Genomic DNA, 20,227 nt, shown 5'->3' on the forward strand with positions numbered 1-20,227 from the left:
CAACAGAAGGAATCAACTAGTGAAGAGCAGCCTACCCAGACACCAAGGCGCAGACCAAGGAAGACGGTACCTCCCGCTTCAGCAAGGCAGCGTGAAAAGGATTTGAATGGAAAAGAATTGCAAGGGCTGGAAAAAAACACCACCCCAGAGGAGACAGAAGAGACCCGCACTTCAGCTTCAGCACCTAAAAACAAAGGAAGAGGAAGGAGAGCAAAGCATTGTATACAAGAAGAAATTGGTTCAACGTTCCCTGAGCAGGAAAAAGTTGAAACTGTTTCATTTGTGGAACCACGTGGAATTGCTCCGAGACCAGCAAGAGGTAGAAGGAAAGAGCCAAAGGAGTTAAAAGCTTCAAGTGAGAATCTTGAGTCTGTTGGAAAAAATTCTTCAGTGCTACGAAATGAACCTGCAAATATGAAACAGATTTTGCAGGAATATGGCATCAGTGACATAGTAGAAACTGAAGATGCTCCAACTGTAAACACAATAAGTGTGTCTGGTAGCGCTCAACATAAAAATGTTCAACTGCAAACAGGTTTAAAAAAAGCTGAAAATGAATCTAATGAAGGTGATGGAGAAAACAGTGAGGAGATATTTCTGTCACCTGGGAAGAGGTCTAGAGGAGTGAAAAAAGTAGAGAACACAGACCCGCTGATTCCACCTAAAAGAGGAAGAAGAGCTAAAAATGACCAAGTCAAACAAGCTGCTTCAGAGGACGTTCGTGGGACAAGGAGGCTTCGAAAAGAACCATCAGCAAAGGTGATACAGAAAGACGAACAGACTTCTGACAAAGATGCTGAGACTGCCACAGCAGAAGAATCCAAAAACAGAGCTGAACTTGAAATAAAGACAACAGAGAAAAGAGTGATGTCTTTAAGAAGTGTTAGAAAACACTCAGCTGAAGCAAAAGCAGACGTTTGTGAAACGGCACTTGAAAATACACAAACCATTCAGAAAACTCAGGAAACTTCAGCTAAAACTGATAGTGAAACACAATCACACCTCAAAAATGAGATTGAAGTGTCTCAGGAACATGAAGCAGCAAATGCTCAGGAAAATATAACAGAAACATCTCAAAGATTAAAGGCAGAGTCACCTTGTGGAGGGACAAAGAAAATGCTGGTGACTGCTCTGAACTTGGAAGCAAACCGTAGTGCAGTAGGAGAAACAAACAGAACAAGAAACAGGAGAGGCAAAAATGACTCATTGGAGAAAAAGACTGTAAACAACCTAGAAATAATTACTCCCAAATTTAACTCAGAAACAGAAGTGGATGAATCTTCCCTCAAAGATTCTTTGGGCTCCGCTTGTGTCAAGAATCCACAAATCACGAAGGACCAGGGTGACCCAGCTGGCACATCAATACCTGCTGCAAACGGTGACAGTCTTGCTCGTGGCCATCAAAAGCGGACAAGAAATGAACAGAGAATACTTAAAACAAACCAAACTGAAATCCTGCAGGAGAACCAAGAAGAAAATCATGGAGTGGCTTGTAGAAGAGGTAGAGGTAGAAAAGTTCAGTTTGTACTTGAAGAAGCCAGTTCTAAAACAGTTGGAGATAAAAGTTCACCTGAGGATGACAAAGGAATGACTTACAAAGACGGTCAACATCAGACTTCAGAAAATCCTTCTTCACAAGTAAGGAGGAGCAGAAGGAAGCAAGCTGATCCCACGCCACCAATAGCTTGTCCTACTTTTATGGAAAAACAAACATCAATTGCAGATCACAGTCAAGATGAGGCTTTTGTAAAGGAGCAAGATTCAGCTTTGGGAGCTGCTCGCTCTTCAACAGAAGAGCAGCCCCTGAGACGAGGGAAGAGACGAGAGGTTGCTGCAGCACCAACGTCAACATCTCTTCCTATCAGCAAAAGACGTGGGTTGCTAGAAGGCGATGATAAAAAGACGACTGTGAGGGAAGATCAAAATCCAGCTTTGGGAAACCAGACTTCACAGGCAAAAGCAAATGCACCAGCAAGGGGCAGAAGGAAAAAGATTGATCCAGTGGCAGAGGTAAAAAATTCATCTCCTCTCCAGGGACAATGTGGCTCGTCAGAAACTGGTGATAAAGAGGAACGTACTAACGAAGAACAAAATGTGCCTTTGGAAACAGTGTCCTGTGCAGAGGAGAAGCCATTAGGAAGGGGCAGAAGGAAAGGAACTGCGCCTGCATCACACACAACTAATTACGTTTCTCTTAGAGGAAAATGCAGTTTACCAGCAGATAATGGTAGAGAAGAGACTCCTAAAGAAGATCAGAATGTCCCATTAGAAACTTCTGATTCATCTGTAAAAGAAAATCAATCCAGAAAAGGCAGAAGGAAAGGTGATGTCATCTTGTTAGAAGCCACAAGTTCTACGCAGGCAAAACAGGGCTTATCAAAAGCAAGTGGGAGAAAGAGTAATAGGGAAGCAAAAAAGCTCAATTTGGAAAATTCTGCTTCCCAAGAAGAGATGGATCTTTCAAAGGGGAACTCCAGCAAAACAACCACTTCACTGGCTGGTAGTTCCACCTCACTTCAGGGTTTGCCAGAAGGTGGTAAGAATGAAACTCCTGAAGAAGCACAGAATGTGCTTCTGGAAGCAGCTCCATCCACAAAAGAAAATCCATTGAAAGCGGGCAGAAAGAAAACAATTTCCTCCAAATCTGAGGAAACAAGTTCCACTTTTCTCAGGGAAAAACCTGCCTTGCCCCAGGATAGACGTCAAAAGGGGATTCTTAAAGAAAGCGAAGATACGTCTCCAGAAAACAATTCAGCCCAGGAGAAAACAAGGCAACTGAGGAATAAAAGGAAAAAGGTAGAATTCCAAGCAGAGGAAGCTACTTCAACTTCTATCCATAAAAACAGTGACTTGCCAGAAAATGATGGTGCTTTGGAAACTCAGAATGTGTGTTTGACATCCACTGGTTCTGAAAAAGATCTTCAGCCTGGCAAAGGGACAAAAGGGATCAGCCCCGGCCAAGCAGCAGCCGCCACCTCTCGCAGGAGGAAACTTCCCTTCCCAGCAGATGACTTGGCATCCAAAAAACCCAAATCAGGTGAGGCAAGAATCTGCTTTCTGTTTCCTAAGTATAACTAAGTTATCTATAGATAATGTGTATTTCATACATTGTATAACGTTTATATTGCTGTCAGCTGCCATGTTCTGATGTCTTTAATACAGCAAGAAGATTTAAGGAAAGAGGATCTATGTTATCTTATATAAACAAGATGTTTTTCCTCAATAGAAGGGATTAGTTTTATGGGATGTGATGTGTATTCTTCCTCTGCTGGGGTAATCAAGCCTCTTTGTGGTCTTGTGTGATACATTCTCTCTGAATCCATAGGAAAATATTGTATTTTAAAGTAAATACAGCAACTTAGATGCAGAAGACAGTAATGACAGAACATGAAATGACATCTTTGTAGCACCAACTGTTAATCTTGTTTTGCCCTAAATACCCCCTAAGCTCCTGCTTTTATATCTCCAGATTCTGGACAACCTTTAGTGGTCATCAGCTGGTTTATGGAGTTGATACTAGAAGGGCTTGTGCTGTATTTGAGCTAAAAAGACAGGAAAAGTTCCACATGCCTCCCATTTCCTCCTTTACTCTTTTGCTCTTTGCGCCAATACAACTCTTGCTGCAGACATCAAAAACATTCCCTAAAATTTTTAGCTCGATGTGATGATACCCAATAACTGGCATGGTACAATTAGAAAATGTTATCAAATCAATGTGTGCGAGTGGATATAACAACGAATCTGTAGAGCTACATATTGAGGAATTTCCTGCCAAATTGTGTTAAAAACCTTACTGTGATTTGACCGTGCCCTTTGTTTCATTTATTTCGACTCTTCCCCAGTGTTTATCCTCATATGCCATGTGCATTTCTCTTGCCATGTATCTTGGTTTATTGAGTTTGAGTTTGTTTCCCTTTACACACGTGCTATTTCCAGCTTCCCGACACTGCTGGAGGTACTTGCCAAATGATTCCTCTCCTCTGCTGCTTTACTGCCTGCCTGGATAGTTTCTTTTCCAGGGAGATGATAATTCCCCACATGGATTTCGGTGCTGGTTTCTATGTCTGGTGCTTGGGTTGACGTTCATCTCTTGGAGCAGCTGAACTTTTCTGTGCTGTCTGATGCTCACACAGGTGTCTTGTCTTCTCTTTATACCTAAATCCTGACTTTCCAGCTTTGTCTGGACCATGAAACTGTTACTATATATTCATCTTAATAGTAATTTTTGTTTAGTGTTGGATATGTTTTAGTTCTATGGATCAGTAGAAGGAATTTTAGCTAAAATGGGAGCTAATTGGTTTTTATGCTCTCATTAATGTTAACCTACTTTCACAAATAGCTGGTAAGTCCTCAGGGAACTTTCTTAAAGGATATTGGATGTGCAGAAATATGGGTAACTGGTTTGTTGAATTCATAGATATCATCTTTAGAATGTAGTCATTAGGGAATCCCCTTTAAAAACAACGTAACTGGAGATTGAGTTTTGTATAAAATGTGTGATTTATGATACAAATTTAGTTATTTTTTTGTATGTGTGTACAGAGAACGATGCAAACGGAGCACTACAGAAAGGGAAAAGAAACCAAACCAGAGAAGAACCCAGCGAAGAGGCCGCGAAGGCTGCTCAGGCTGCTGGAGGGACGGACAGGAGGACAAGATCGAGCGCGAGAACAAGAAAATAGTCTGAACAGTTACAGAAGCAGCTTTGAAATCAATTCAGCAATTGAAATTGTAGATTTTTTTTTTAATGTGAATTGATTTGCACTCAGATTTTAAGCTCCGATTTTGTAAAGCTATCGCTGAATTATGATATTATAAAAAATATCTTTTCCTTGTTTACAGCTACGGCGTAGAGACCTGTTTTAGCAGACGTGTCTGTGTATAGTGGTTCCTAAACCATGGGTGCTTGTGCCAAACTGCAAACATAAAAATGATTCTTTTTGTGCTTGTGTTTATCCCCTTTTCCTGTTGCTCAGCAGTCAGGAAGCCATCGTGCGTTACTACCCGTTGAATTCTAAGCTATTTTCTGCTTGAACTTTCATGCGCTTAAGTCTTATCTTTCATTACAGTTCTGTAAATATTCTTTAAAAACTATAGATGTATGAGCAGAACTATTATGCTGAAATTTTGATAATTTTTTAAAAAAAACTTGTTTGTTTTACTGAAAAGTGCGGATTTGTAAGTCATTAAATTTTTAAACAATTTGGGCCTTGTGTGTTTTGTGTTCTTAAGAACAGTTAATGTGTAATTTCTACCATCCTCTTATGAGCACATTTCAAAGATTCGTCTTTCCTGGCCGCAATGACACATTTTTGGAATCGTGCCGTGGATTTTCTGCAGCATGGATGCTTCTGTTGTAAAGACGGACCCACCGAGCAGCATTTCCATGAGTAAGAGAGTGTGTGAAGTTGTTATGTTGCCCCTTTTCATGGAGTTGCGATTAATGAGGAGCAGCTTGTGCGGTTTGGAGACATTTTAGAGCTCAGTGTGTGGGTAAGAGCACCCAAGCACAGCTCAGCTTCAACCGTGCTGGAAATGGAGCCACCAGAGACCCCGTGGAGTTGGGGCAGCAGGTCTGCAGTGGAAGCTTCAGATCGGCCACCTGAGGAAGGTTTCTTGAGCACTCAGACACCTCGATAACCTGGTAAGTGATCTGGGTACTCTTGAGAGTCCTTACCTTGTAAGAGTGGGAAAATACACACTTTGAATCATCACTCTGGAGTTTTGGGATCTGATCCCTTGAGATTGAGTTGATTCTGTAGTGACTGAACTTGTAACCAATATCTGAACCTGTGTTTTACAATGTTGGAGTGCTGAATAATTTTAGTTAGTTTTCTGCTAAATAGTTCTGGAAGTCTATTTGGAGTTTGTTGCCCACCTAAAATTGCCTTTTGGGCTGTCCCTGTGAGGTCAGCTCTTCTCTTTGGAGGTGATAATGACCCTTTCTTCAGGTGGGTTCTTGTTTGTGAAGTCTGTTCTCTTCAAGCTCAAAAATTGTCATTGAAGTAAGGAACGCATTGGATGCTGCCCAGACATTCAGTGATATTGATTTTTTTTTAGTTTAGGAGTTTGGGGGGGCGGGGGGTGTTTGTTTAGTGCTGTTTTTTTGTTGTTTAATTGGGTTTTTTGGTGTCGTTTTGTTTTTTTAAGATATGTAATGTGCTGTATTCCTATCCATAGTTTTCTAAATGCTTTGTGCACTTTATCTGTTATAACACACTTTATTTTTTCTACACTTCGATTCCAGTGTGAAGACTTTAAATGTAAGATGCTGTAGATCTAGTTATTTGAAAGTTGTGCTAAAAGGAAGATGTTTATTTTAAGCAATGATGTATCCTTTCTTACCCCATTTTTCCCAGCATCTGACATTGGAATGGGAAAGAGGGTCACTGCGCTTGCTGAGTTTTTTGCAGAAGATGGTTTAGATCTCAGCAGAGAACCAAGGGAGGACTTAGCGACACGCCGTAATAAATGAACAACACGCAGAGAAAACGCAACAGCAAACACGATGCCGAGGCAAATGGGCTGGAGAGCACTGCTGTGCTATGTATGTGCCTTTGTATTAATCTGTGTATCTTGTGTTGCAGGGGGTACTTGTGTTTGGAGTACTCTTATTTTCCTTGGCATTCTGCTCAAGAAATCACTTACACACTTGTGCCTCCCGTTCATTATTTGCTGCAGCTGAATTAAGGTTTCTGCTCAGAACTTGGTGTTTCTGCTCAACCGCTGCTCAGTTTTCACATGCACATCTTACTGAGTTTTAAGGAGCTTTTCCTACTGCCTGTCCTGGTCACATAAATCCAGCAAACCCCTTACTTTGGCTCGGAAGCCTCCACTGTGAAATGTGGATATAAAGAGGAAATACAGTTGTGCTTTAACCTCTCGAGGCTTTTGATGTAAGTGCCCTTCTTCCAGGTGAACCCCACAGGCGTGCTGGGTTTTGAGCTCAAGTCTAAATTTTCTCCTCTGTTTTCATATAAGAGAATCAAGTGCTAGAACTGGCTGTACCTCTTTTATCTTCTCAGCCATTAATATCATTCTGTACTTATTGAAGGCAGCAATATCCGACCTAAGGATAAATCAAAGTCTTCAGGCAGAGGCCAAAGAGTTTTTTCCAGAACAACACAAAACACTTGAAGGATATTTGCTCCGAGAAAACGCTTCATTTTTAATTGCATAACACACAACTGTTTCTTAAAATTATGACAAGTCACACCATCTTCTCTAATTTAGGTAAAAAGTATTCAACCCTCCTGCTGCAGTAAATAGTGTGGTGGCAAGCTGGGTGGCTGGACTATTGCAAGTAATTCTGAATATCGGGTTATCTGTTGCACGTTCAGTGTAAAAACGAGCTGTGATTAATTAGAGACAGACGCCTGAGCAACAGTGGGTTAGAGTAGAGAGTACTTGAGAGTGCTCTGCGGTTTATGTGCAAGTTCTGGAACTCGGAGCTGCAAGTTGGATATAGAATGTGTTGGGTTTTTGTGCAGAATTGTCAGCGAGATGAGCGGACCCAGTGTATTTGCTCGATGGCCTTACAGGACATGCAAAAAAGCCATTGTGCATATCGCTGCACAATGGAGATACATCCAGGGCAGAGGAAGGTAAAGAGAGGAAGCTTTTGGACCAGCTGGATCGATGGGCTGAGGCCGATTGTCTGAGGTCCAACAAGTCCAAGTGCCGGGTCCTGCACTTGGGTCTCTACAACCCCACGCAATGTTAAACACTTGGGGAAGAGCAACTGGAAAACTGCCCAGCAAAAAAAGATCTGGGGGTGTCGATTGACAGCGACTGAATAAGGTGGCCAAAAAGGCCACCAGCATCCTGGTGGATTTACAGGTCTACTCAGTTCCTTTCAGGGAAAATTTTTCTATTTCCAGAAAATATACCCTCTGTTTGTGTATATATATAGATATGTGTGTATATAAATGCTACTAATGGCCAGATGCTTTTGCTTGTTCAGGAAACTGAATGCCTTGTTTAAAAAACACGGTAGAGCTGTGAAACAGCTGACAAAATAATTCCCAAACTATCATATTTCTATTTCACTCTTTCTCTTTCAAGTTTGTTTCTGGTGGGGATTTTGATTTTTCTGAAACGCTCACTTTTGATGATCAGAAGATGAAACCAGCCGGGCTGATACAAAAATCAGGTAAAACATTGGTGATGTTTTCTTTTCTATGAAACTCCTTAGGAATCAGAAAATGAACCCCAAATAGGTGGTGGAATCTTTAAAGAATGCAAATCACAATTTTTTTTTTTGTTATGCCAAAATGTCTTCTGAAAAATGGGATGTTACTCGAAGTCTTATCATAAGGGAAAGACTAAAGTCCCTTTGCACAACTTCTGGACTCAAAATAGAAATATTGTGAAAGTTGAAATACAAACTACTTTAAAAGAGTTCAAAGATGCTACAATGGTCACACTTGTTGTATATTGTAAAATATCTTGCAAGGAGATATTTATAACTCTCTGCTACCTCAATTTATTTGCCTTTGGGCTGTGTCATTTTCTGTGCCAAAGCACGAGCTGTAGGTGATTGCAGCAAAGATGCAACTAAGTTTTAAGTGGACTGTTGGAAGAACACAGTTTGTATGTCATCTAAAGAAACATTTATATAATTTTGAAGGGGCATGAAGTGAAAATTAGAGATGAAGAAACAGCTGACCTCCAATGCTGGGTGAATTTTTGCAATTCCAAAGATCAGGAAGGATCGAAGGGTCAGGCAGATGTTGCTGTAATGTGTTTGTCCACAGGAACATGTTGCTGTCCTGGCTGGCGTGTTGCTAATGCACCAGACTAGGATGTTTTGATTGTGAACTCTGAAAGAATGGCATTAATTTTCTACATATGCCTCACTGCTTTTAATGCCTTGATCCTAGAAAGCTTGACTTTCCATGTTTTTTATCATGACTTTGGGTTTCAGGGATGTGTAAAAGTGTGCGTAGAGTTATCCATGGCTGTGTTTGCATTTACATGTTTATATATATCTAAATATCTTTAGATTTACAAATCTATTTGAAAGATGAGTATACATGGAAAAAGATAATAGAGAATAAATAGTAACTAACTGAGTATGAAGGGTGGTGGTGAATATCAATGGTCAAGTAACATGAAAAACCCCAAAACCCCCAAACCAGCCTTTTTCTCAGCAGCTTCTTTGGTTTAGACCAAAGAGGGGGAAAAAAAGAACAGCATAAGAAACTAAATGGTGCCAAATAGTGCAGAGTTTGTTTGATATATTTGAATATTACATTATGAAAGACTAAACCAGCTTTTTTTTTTCTTTCCAAAAGAAACAATAATATTCCAGAAATACCAGCAAGTGTGCTAATAGAAGATCGGCAAATTTATTAGGAATGGTATATGGCTGTTACTTTGTATGACATTTAAATAAATTTTATTTAAATTAAATTTTATTTAATTAAATGGATATAGTGAGATAAACAATGTTCTGTCTGAATAGTCACTGGCTTTGTGTTTAAGAGCATGGTCACACCTTATTAAATGTGGTCACAAAACTATTACCTTCTAAGCTTGGACTTTTAGTCAACTCAGTATTCAGATTTCTTAAGTGATCTTCAACTAGTAGTAAAGAAGAAATTAATATTTTAAACCTTGTTTTCAATAGAGTTTGACTGTTGTTGATACTTAGAAAATAATTTTGGCTGGAAAAGACCTTTACGATCAAGGAGACCCAGTGTTGCCAAGTCCACCGCTGAACCACAGCCCTAAGGGCCACATCTCTGTGTCTATCAAATACCTCCAGGGTATTTATTATTTAAACAGGAAATGTTATTTTTCTTGGAATGTTAGTAGGAACATCTTTTGATGGTGTTTTTGCTGCTGTACTGTTGTCACTGGTCCACATTAGTTCACTGTTGGAACCTACATATATGCTTTAAATTTAATGGACTTTCTACTTCCATTACATTATTATGGTTGAAAAAGCAACTTGATTGTCATGGAGGGTTTCAAAACCTTTGAAAAATCCTGACAACAAACCTGCATTGTAATCAATGCCATGATTCTGTCTGTCCTTGTCATCCTCCTTGATATCCAACATTCCTGCTGAATACTCTCGGCTTGAGAAAGTTACTTGACAGCCAGATCAGCTGCTTAATTACATGAGGTGTGGAAAGAAACCTTGAATTGTTCTGTGTTTGCACCTTTCCGTGTTGTTTCTCTCCTGACTTGACCCCGACCTGTGATGCTGTTTGGAGAGATCAGTGGTTGGAGCTGTTGACCTTGATGCCGAGTTGTAAACACTGTCAGGTTTGATTTCCCAAAGGCTGAGATGTGATGGAGCCAATTTTCAACAATTAAAAGGTATCAGGTAATTGACGTTCTTTAAGGATGTTGTCTCCATAGATTCCCACTTCAGCTTCTTTTCTTCTTTAGAATATAATTTCTGGCTGGTACTCAGAGGAAATAGCAAACAAACAAACAAAACAACATAGAAAGGTGGGACTTGCACCCTTTTTTAAATATTGCACATGAGGTTACATGCGACTCCAAAAGTCATTATTAGTGAATATTCTCAGGCTTGTGACTAAAGAGATGTGCACTTCGAAGGCGTAAGTTTGTGATGGGAATAAACCTGAAGAACATCTCATGAAGTAACCTTTCAGTTTCTAGTACTAAAGAAAGAATGAAAACCCAATTAGTATTTAAAACGTGAGGTGTGTTGGTTCAGCTGCGAGCTCTTTATGGTGCTCGGGACAGACATCAATGCATTTCTATTCTTCAGAGGGGTACCTGATCCTGGCTGGTATTGAGTACCTGTCAATCGGTGATTGGCCCTGTCATGACTTTTGCTCACTAAATGATCTGTATGATAAAAGAAATAGCAGTAGATATTAACCCTCAAAATTGGAAAGACATCAGTGTGTTGAAAAAATACTCATCCCAATTTTAGTATTATAAATTTGATCTTTAATTTTTTATTCTGAAGGCATTCAAGCTAGTTGTTCATATTAATGTAATACAGTTTTTTCAAGAAGGAACTTTTAAATTGCAGCAGAATGCAGGATAGTGTGCGGCTAAAATACAGCCCTGTAGGCCAAAACTGATGTTTGGCATCCACTACAGAATAGATGGCAGAAACATCAAGGAGTAAAACCTTCTACTTCCACTGGGAAGTATCAGTTTTAACAAGAAATGGATATGAAATATTTCAATATCTAACCAGTTCGAACAGAAGAATTTTAAACCTGTTGCAAATGCGATCGTAAGTTGTTACAAACTGCATTTCTTCATACCGTATGAACATGGGGAGGGAGAAAAGTACTTTGATACCCAGTCACATCAGTTTGAGCATCATAATTCGGGATCAGCTTGTCCAGATCACTATAAGATTGTATGGAAACATTTTAGGCAAAGCCAGAAGAAATCCAAGCACTTTGAGACAGTTATTCCAGTGTCTGCGTATCTTAAAGAAGAAACATTGCCAACAGATCAGCATTTTTTAACACTAATTCTAATGCTACTATTGGAATCACATGAATGAAAATACCATGTTTTATAGCTTAGAGTATGATACTAAGATTAAGGAATCAAAACACAAATCTTGGCAAAAAATATCTTGTGGCTTGTTTTACCTCCCCAAGACGTACGGATGTTTCAAACAAAACCCACGTGAGAGAAACATCACAGTTAAGCGTTAATTTTGGAATAAAAAATCCTATTTGACTTCAGAACAGCAGCTTAAAATATGCTCCTGATACTTATTCTTCACCACAAACGTTGAAGTGTTAGGAGAGGTGTGGGATCACTGAACCACAATACAAGTTTAATCGGGTTTGGAGGCTTGAACAGACACAGTATTTGTTTTAAGCTATAAGTTTTTCCACTGCAAGACAAACTTAATAAGGGTGTGATAAAGAAACTCTTTCATTTAACAAAATCTTAAATATGATTTCCAGAAATGTCTGGTTTTTGCCATTAGTGGTAGGAGATAAAAGGACTGCACAGATTTGCAGCCGTCTGAAGATTGTTTTTAAAGATAAGTTTGCTTCTAACAAAACAATTTCATTTTAATATTTAGGTTTTATATTTCATCTTCCCAGTATTATTTCCTTCAGCGAGAAGATCACATTTTTGAGGAAAAACCATTGTTTTAGAAGTGCTCGCATGGTGGAATGGAAACTGGGATGTTATGCAACTAAGAGCAGTTGCCAGGTGGCTGTGTAAGTATGGAAGAATATATATCTATATATGCATATATATAGGCCACTGTATGGCATAGAAATGAGCTCATGATCTTCTCTTCTGGTTTCAGAGGGAGTTGGAGCTACATCTCTAATATATTTAGTTTTGCGGCTCCAGAAGTATTTTTAAATGCCATGTTTATGAATACCAGGCAAAAATGCAGATTTTGTTGCCCTTAAGGAGGTCAGATTTTCCTAAAAATCCAACTCATTAGAGCTGTAAATTATATTTAAAGATGAGGCTCTTCTTAACCACTTAAGAGCATTTACCACGTAAATCTCTGAAGCAAAGCACACTCATAAATCCTTGCTTTTCTTTGAGAGAGAGGATATTCCGCAAACTAACCCAAACTGTGCTGCAATAACTTTGTAATTAATATCTTGCATGTGCTCATAAAGCTCCGAATGACCTATTTTTAAGTAATGGAAAATGAGAAAACCCTCTAGGAGGGTCAGCCAGATCATTTTGTTAGAAATCATCCATAAGACAGTTTAAGGGCCAAATCCATTTTAAATGAAGCCACTGAGAGCGTGTTTTCAGTCAAAGTCCACGACTAAGTTTAAAACTGAGACTCCAATCAGTCTAATCTGGCAGCTGGACCAGGTGAGAAGCCATCAAATATTGTCTGTTGAAGTTTGAGTCTGTCAATTTACCAAGAAATAGTTGTATAATCATTAAATGTGTATGTGTATATATATATATATATATATATATATATACACACTGTAGGGTCTTTCAGATCGTGTGCATGACTTTGCAGCCCTCCTCTTCCAATGTGTGTGGTTACTCTCAGTAAAGTCAAGACCACCAATTAACACCAGCTCATTTTTCTCCTTTTCCTTTCTGATGTTCCACGTTGTTCATTAGTTGGTGTACTTAATGCAATTAGGGAACGGGGCTGGCACGAGGACTAATTGGATCATCTGGAGACTTGCCTCCCCAGGTCCCTGCGTAGTCAGCAGAGACGCGCGGTTCCTCCCGGGCGCTCCAGCTTGGCTTTCTGCTTCTCATTCACCCTCTAGGGAAGCTGAATTCTTTCCATTAACTAAAGGGAAAGACGAACATCCCCGGGCAAAAGATGGCCCTTCCCAACCACGCTCTTGTTTTCATAAAGAAAGTCATAGAGCGAGTTTGATTTCGGAGTTTCGGGCATCCACAATATCAATATTGTCCATGGGCTCTACAGTTCCTTCTTGGCAAGTGGACACCCCTGGCCCCACCAATGCAAGATCAGGGAGTGATGAACCTTTCATGCAAATTAAAATATTGAAGTAATGCTGGGCGGGACACTTATTTCACAGAATCATCCAGGTTGGGAAAGACCTCTAAGATCATCGAGCCCAACCCTAAGACTTGTTTCACAGATCTACCCATTGCTGTAATTATAAATGTAAACTTTTGAAGTGGACTAATAGAAAAAAAACCCTCTTTTCTTGTTGTCATTCCCCTTTTAAAGCCAACTTTTAAAAGGCCAAACCCTCCTGCCTCCCACCCTGTGTCAGGGTGTTAAAGCAGATCTTGGCTCTCTCTCTACAACAGACCACGTTGTAAAATGAGGCGCATCCTCCAGAAAGGTTTGGGAGGGACCACCCGGACCAGCTCCTTCCTCAGCATTTGACCAGTAATTCAGCTGTAAGGAGAGACGGCTCGAACGTGGATTTAATACCTTTTCATATTTCCAATTGCCTTGTCATTTGAGTAATGAGTTCTCTGTGCTTTGTGATGGCAAAGATTACAATGGAGATTTTATTTTAGGTAGGGTAGCCGACTAATTTGCTAAACCGCTTGGGCAGCCCAGGTGTGTTGCTAAGTGAACCAAAATTATTAACCTTAATACAATTTTTAAACAATTATTAAGCTAATCGGATGCAAATTAAACAAAATGAACCTATAAATATATGTGTTTTTCAAATTAGTAATTGGATTTTTTGATGATCTTTGGCTTGACATTGATAAGCTGCTTCTCATAACAGTCTAATTAGGCAATATGTAAACTTTGGCATTCGGTTCTGTCCTAGTGGCTTTTTCAAATGATGTTTGTAAAATTTGCAATTTCATATTACAGATTAAAAATTAAAAACTGCAGGAGGCTAACATTAAAATGAGAATTCATTTCATGGAAAGCCCTGTAGACAAAATTCACCCTAATAGAATTGTGCATAAGGGGCTGCAAATCATGATCTATAGTTACACTGGGGAAGGCTTGTCAAAACCAGTATTGTTGGCCTGTAGTTCTATTCACAGTATTAAACCCATCAGTGAAGTCACTTTGGGGAAAATGCGAACATTATCAAAGAACAGTAAATTAGCAAGAAATTAAAGCATATACCCTTGCATTTCCAAAACAAAAGATCCCTTCATTAAAAACCTTTCATCAGTGGTTTAATATTCATAGCAGTAATTTGCATAACTAAATCAGTTTTCACTGATGAGAGACGACCAAAGTTTTTTCACTAATTTCTTTTTTGAATGAGCTCCCTAGTTTGGTTTTTTTTTTGATTAAAATTTCACACCAGTAGTTGAGCAGAATTGAATCCACAACTTCACTGTGTTTGCAAGCATCGTCTTTTAAAATACCAGGTTAAATGTTGCTACTGCACGAGGAAGAACCAGCTCCGGCTGCTTTGTTGACTTTGGCATCGTATTTTCTTCCCGTGTTAAATTCCAAAAAGAAAAGAGTTTGGTTGGGCTTTATTAGCTTTGTCGTGTTCTTATATCTGTATATAGATGTAAAACAAAAAGATGAAGCAGATGATTTAGTAATTAAGAAAAGTTATTAAACATGTTAAAACTTTCCGATATCTCTCTGCAAGTGAGAGACTTTTTCCAGGTCTGTGTTTTTCTGTTTGGTTGGTGCTTTTTAATGTTTTGAAAATAACATTCCTTGTGAAAGCATGAAGGAAAAAGAAACTATATTTACCTTGGGGGATGAAGATAGAAAAGTCTTTTTTCAGTGTGCAAAATACACTTATATTAAGCTGGTTCAGCACCACACAATAGTCCTTACTAGAAATCATTTCAAACAGCGTGTTTGAGAAAAAATGAGAGTAAATTCCGCCCAAGTCACTTAGATATGCGCTGGGTAACCACTCAGCTGATATTTACTTGTAGATGCTCTTTGTAATGGTTTGTTAAACTGAAATGATTTAATTCATTTGAATGCTGCTCAGTCACACAACAACTGCATTGAGAGCAGGACACTTAGAGATGCAGTTTTAGTGTTCTCCGTCGTGTAACCTGATTGCAAGTAAATTAGTTTCAAATGAATAAATGCCCATGTTTAGAGAAGATCAATTGATTAGAGATCAGATGTTTAGAGATCAATTGATTAGCAGCTACTAGTTTTTACCCATTTTTTTAAATTAGCTGAGACTGAAACTTAAATTAAAACACGGAAAGAGAAAAACGAAGAGTTCTCATATGCATAGAAGCAGAAAACAACTGTAGTAACAGTTAACAAAGTCTTCATTTCTCCTTTTCTCCTCCAAATTTTTCTGTCTTGTTATTATTAGAACTCGATAGTACTACTTGAAAATGTTTAATGTTTACCAGTGTGCTCTTAATTGTTCAAAGGTGTGACTTCCAAACTGTTTCTGCTTAACCACTGACTATATTTCATACCATTATGCTATTTTTTTTACCATTTTGTAGATATAATATTATATTTGTTACGAAGGGAGCACACAGCAGGTCTCGTTTCGGCCGCTCGTCCCCAGCCGTGCCACTCGCTCACCATCGCTAGGAAGAAGTTACCAACCTTGGCGAGTTTTCTACCATCCATAAAGAACCCGGCCAAATATTTCTGATTAATGCTTTTCTTATAAGAAAAATGAAGTCATAACTTTAGGAGGTCTTATTTCACTGGAATAGACATGAGTGAAACCCATCATTAAATTGACATTCTGGACTTTATAACCTGATGCTCTTCCACTTTCAACGTAATTAAAACTTTCTATTTAGATCAAAGGGTTGCATGCAGATCTAAACCCAAAGTGGCTGGGACTGTATGGACAAGAGATCATCATTTTTTGGGGGTTCCCTTTGACTTTTTCAATGTCAACAAATAATATTGATGCAGATACCAAGAGGCTCTTCCAACTTCATGGCCCTTTTCTGAAAGAAGGTGTAGTCAATTCCTTGGCAGATGACTTTTTAGATTTATTTCAAGGGTCATGAGGTTCACCCTGATATTTAAGTTTAGTGGTATGAACTGCCTATGGAGCATTTAACTTATATATCCTTACTACTATTATGTCTTTCCGCAGTTTTCTCCCTATGCACCAAGGTGACAACCCATCACGCAATCCACTTGGTATCATCTATCATATTACTGTTAAAAATCACATTTTTGGAACCAAGCTTGGTGGCCTTGTTTAATAATGCAGCTCCAAGCTTGGTCGTCCTTGTTTCCTGAACTGTTTTTCTAATTTATTTCTAATCCAATGTTCATGTTTTGTACCATTGAATGGGCTGCAAGCAGACTGCTAAAGTGATAGAAACAGGCTCTGAACGAAAAAGAGAATAAGCTCCTCCAATTAGTTTTTATGCCACTGATTTTACTAATTTTTATGGATTTTGTAAACAATTTGAGATTTATTTTCTTCCTGGAAGTAAATTTAGGGTTAGTGAGAAACACCTGAAGGGTAAAAGGAGAAGGACTTGGTCTTCATAATAGCAAATGTGGATGTTTCTTCTTTATTTGTCATTTCTTCGAAAGCTTCATTCCATTAGAAGAACAATTTTATCATTTTCTCTTGCTCCAAAGTGAGTGATAATAGTGTAATGAACACCGAGGTGTTCCAAATACTAATAACTGTGCATTGTCCTTAGAAGATCCTTAAAAAAGAAGCAAAGGGACCCCATTAAAATAAAGAGGTTCTAATAGCTCTGCGAAGATAAAATAAAAACTTGTATCCTGTTCTTTGGCTCACCCCATGTCTAGAATATGGAATATCAGACCGTCTATTGCCTTGTCCCACCTGTGATAACATTTTCGTATTCTGTAGAAGAGGAGGCTTGAATCTGGTCCTTGAGGCTCCAAGAATTTCAACTGAAGATCTTAAGGCATTATTTTCAATATTTTTCATTAAAATTTAGTGAAGAAGTTTCTGTGGGAGCAAAGCTACTGAATTGCCACCCCATGGGCTTTGCTGCCAAGGAACGTGTTTGCTCCAGAACCTGAATCGCCTTCAGTCCGAGCATCTTCAGTCTTACCCATTCTAACGTAAGTTTACACCCTGTGTATGAGAAGAGTAAAGCAAACTTGAACTAAATAACCCACCAAACTCTGAATGGTCATTCAAGTTTCCATTTAAAGAAAACCCAACTTGATATCTATTGGTGTTCCTTGGTAGGAGGCTGAAGGACAAGGCAGAAGAACAAAAAAAGGGCAGATAGATTCATTATTTTGTTTAATTATGCAACTGTAATAAATTTAGATAATATGATTGAAATTTTGCTATTAAATTATTATTGACTTATTACAGACTAAAATACAGATTTTGCTAAAAGTGTAACATCTCCATCAGATACTTTCTTCTTATAGTAATTATTTGTACAATTGTAGAATACCCACTTTAAAATAGAACTGTGACATTTCAGGAAGTTTACAATGTGCGACTGGGTAAAATAAACTTTGTTCTAAATATCATTCCTATCTATTTTGCAGTGCGGATTGCCCTCTTATTCTGGTGTCTAAGTAAGTATTGTGTGTGTGACCAGCCCCAATGTTCCATGCAAAACTTTATTGGTGGCTTTATTTTTTTAAAAAATATAATATCATCTGGATTTCGAAAGAAATCCTAGTGGTAGCCCCTGACCCAAATGTACATCAAGTGCTGTTCCCCTATGGCCCTGGCCTATTTATTGCTTTCCTAACTGCTCGAGTTCAAAGAGGAGCTCGGAACAAAATTGAAAATGAGCTTGGGGTCTTTTTCTAGTCCCAATTTGTTCACTTCCAAAACCACTACCCAATTTAGTGCGATTGGCAGCATCTGCTCAGGAGAGGGCAGGGGCTGGGAGGGCAAAACCAGCATGAAGGGCCTTGCCAGCCCTGCCAGGCCTGATGGAATTCCTCAGCTCTACGAGATTCATTAGCATGCAAAACCGAAGGAGGAAAAAGAAAGTTCTGTGTGTCTCTTTCTCCCTTCTTTCTCCCTTCTTTCTCCCTTCTTTCTCCCTTCTTTCTCCCTTCTTTCTCCCTTCTTTCTCCCTTCTTTCTCCCTTCTTTCTCCCTTCTTTCTCCCTTCTTTCTCCCTTCTTTCTCCCTTCTTTCTCCCTTCTTTCTCCCTTCTTTCTCCCTTCTTTCTCCCTTCTTTCTCCCTTCTTTCTCCCTTCTTTCTCCCTTCTTTCTCCCTTCTTTCTCCCTTCTTTCTCCCTTCTTTCTCCCTTCTTTCTCCCTTCTTTCTCCCTTCTTTCTCCCTTCTTTCTCCCTTCTTTCTCCCTTCTTTCTCCCTTCTTTCTCCCTTCTTTCTCCCTTCTTTCTCCCTTCTTTCTCCCTTCTTTCTCCCTTCTTTCTCCCTTCTTTCTCCCTTCTTTCTCCCTTCTTTCTCCCTTCTTTCTCCCTTCTTTCTCCCTTCTTTCTCCCTTCTTTCTCCCTTCTTTCTCCCTTCTTTCTCCCTTCTTTCTCCCTTCTTTCTCCCTTCTTTCTCCCTTCTTTCTCCCTTCTTTCTCCCTTCTTTCTCCCTTCTTTCTCCCTTCTTTCTCCCTTCTTTCTCCCTTCTTTCTCCCTTCTTTCTCCCTTCTTTCTCCCTTCTTTCTCCCTTCTTTCTCCCTTCTTTCTCCCTTCTTTCTCCCTTCTTTCTCCCTTCTTTCTCCCTTCTTTCTCCCTTCTTTCTCCCTTCTTTCTCCCTTCTTTCTCCCTTCTTTCTCCCTTCTTTCTCCCTTCTTTCTCCCTTCTTTCTCCCTTCTTTCTCCCTTCTTTCTCCCTTCTTTCTCCCTTCTTTCTCCCTTCTTTCTCCCTTCTTTCTCCCCTCTTTCTCCCCTCTTTCTCCCCTCTTTCTCCCCTCTTTCTCCCTTCTTTCTCCCTTCTTTCTCCCTTCTTTCTCCCTTCTTTCTCCCTTCTTTCTCCCCTCTTTCTCCCCTCTTTCTCCCCTCTTTCTCCCCTCTTTCTCCCCTCTTTCTCCCCTCTTTCTCCCCTCTTTCTCCCCTCTGCCTTCTCAAAATATGTATATTTCAGTATAATGTACTCTGACAACAAGGCAACTAAATTATTGCTCGTGACTAAATATCGATGCACCGCTGTTTATCAAAGGTGTCGTAGAGGTGGAAAACAGCCGATAAACAAACAGTATTGCATATTTTCAGAAGAAATATTTCTTGTTTCAGTTGTCCCTTGTTTTTAGGAGGATGTACCTGTCGTGTATGTAATTGATACGTGTTTTGCTGTGCAGAAAAAAGGTGTTGGGTTGAAACCTCGAGGTGCTGGACCCCTTGATTGCCCACTGAATTTGGTGGAAGTTGAGTGTCCAGCACCTTGCACAGCTGTGATTCTGCTTTGGAGATTAATTGGTTGCCCAGAATTGAAACATTTATCTTATTTTTATAGAGACGCATGACTTCGTTTTAATGGTTTACGTGAATGCCTTTTCAGAACGAAAAGAAATCATGTTAAGATAGGTAAATAAATACTTGTGCATGAAGAAGGCTGAAAATTTGAATGAGATGTAAAAGAAATTGGTCTCATCCTTGTCCTAGTGATGAATTTTGAAAATATAGCATTAGATCACATAAATTACTGCTCTTAGATTAATCTCTTTAGTAACTTTGTGTTTACCAGGACTCATCGTTCTCCTGTTTCAGGTTATTTTCTGGCATCAGCAGTTGTTATATATCATCTGCATGTGATTTTGTAAATACCTGGGTATTAGCAGTTTAGTTGCTTTTGGATGTAAACCAGACATACGTGAAAACTGTCCTGCTATAAACTACTAGTAAAATCAACTAAGTAAAACCAATAAAACAAGTAAGACAAGGAATACAATTAAAGACTTAAAAATTAAAAATGAAACTCAAACAA

At 39.1% G+C, this 20,227-nt stretch overlaps 1 protein-coding gene across 1 annotated transcript in view; it reads left to right on the forward strand.

Moving 5' to 3' along the window:
- MKI67 (marker of proliferation Ki-67) overlaps window positions 1-5,204 on the forward strand; it is a 21,197-nt gene extending 15,993 nt beyond the window's left edge. Inside the window, exons 16-17 of the mRNA XM_082054211.1 lie at window positions 7-3,037; window positions 4,543-5,204. Of these exons, the coding sequence (XP_081910337.1) occupies window positions 7-3,037; window positions 4,543-4,682 (3,171 nt within the window). The 3' untranslated portion in view covers window positions 4,683-5,204. The remainder of the gene's footprint in view (window positions 1-6; window positions 3,038-4,542) is intronic.
- The last annotated feature ends 15,023 nt before the right edge of the window (window positions 5,205-20,227 follow it).

Source organism: Streptopelia decaocto (assembly GCF_964273445.1).
Source record: "Streptopelia decaocto genome assembly, chromosome: 5".
Taxonomy (NCBI): domain Eukaryota; kingdom Metazoa; phylum Chordata; class Aves; order Columbiformes; family Columbidae; genus Streptopelia; species Streptopelia decaocto.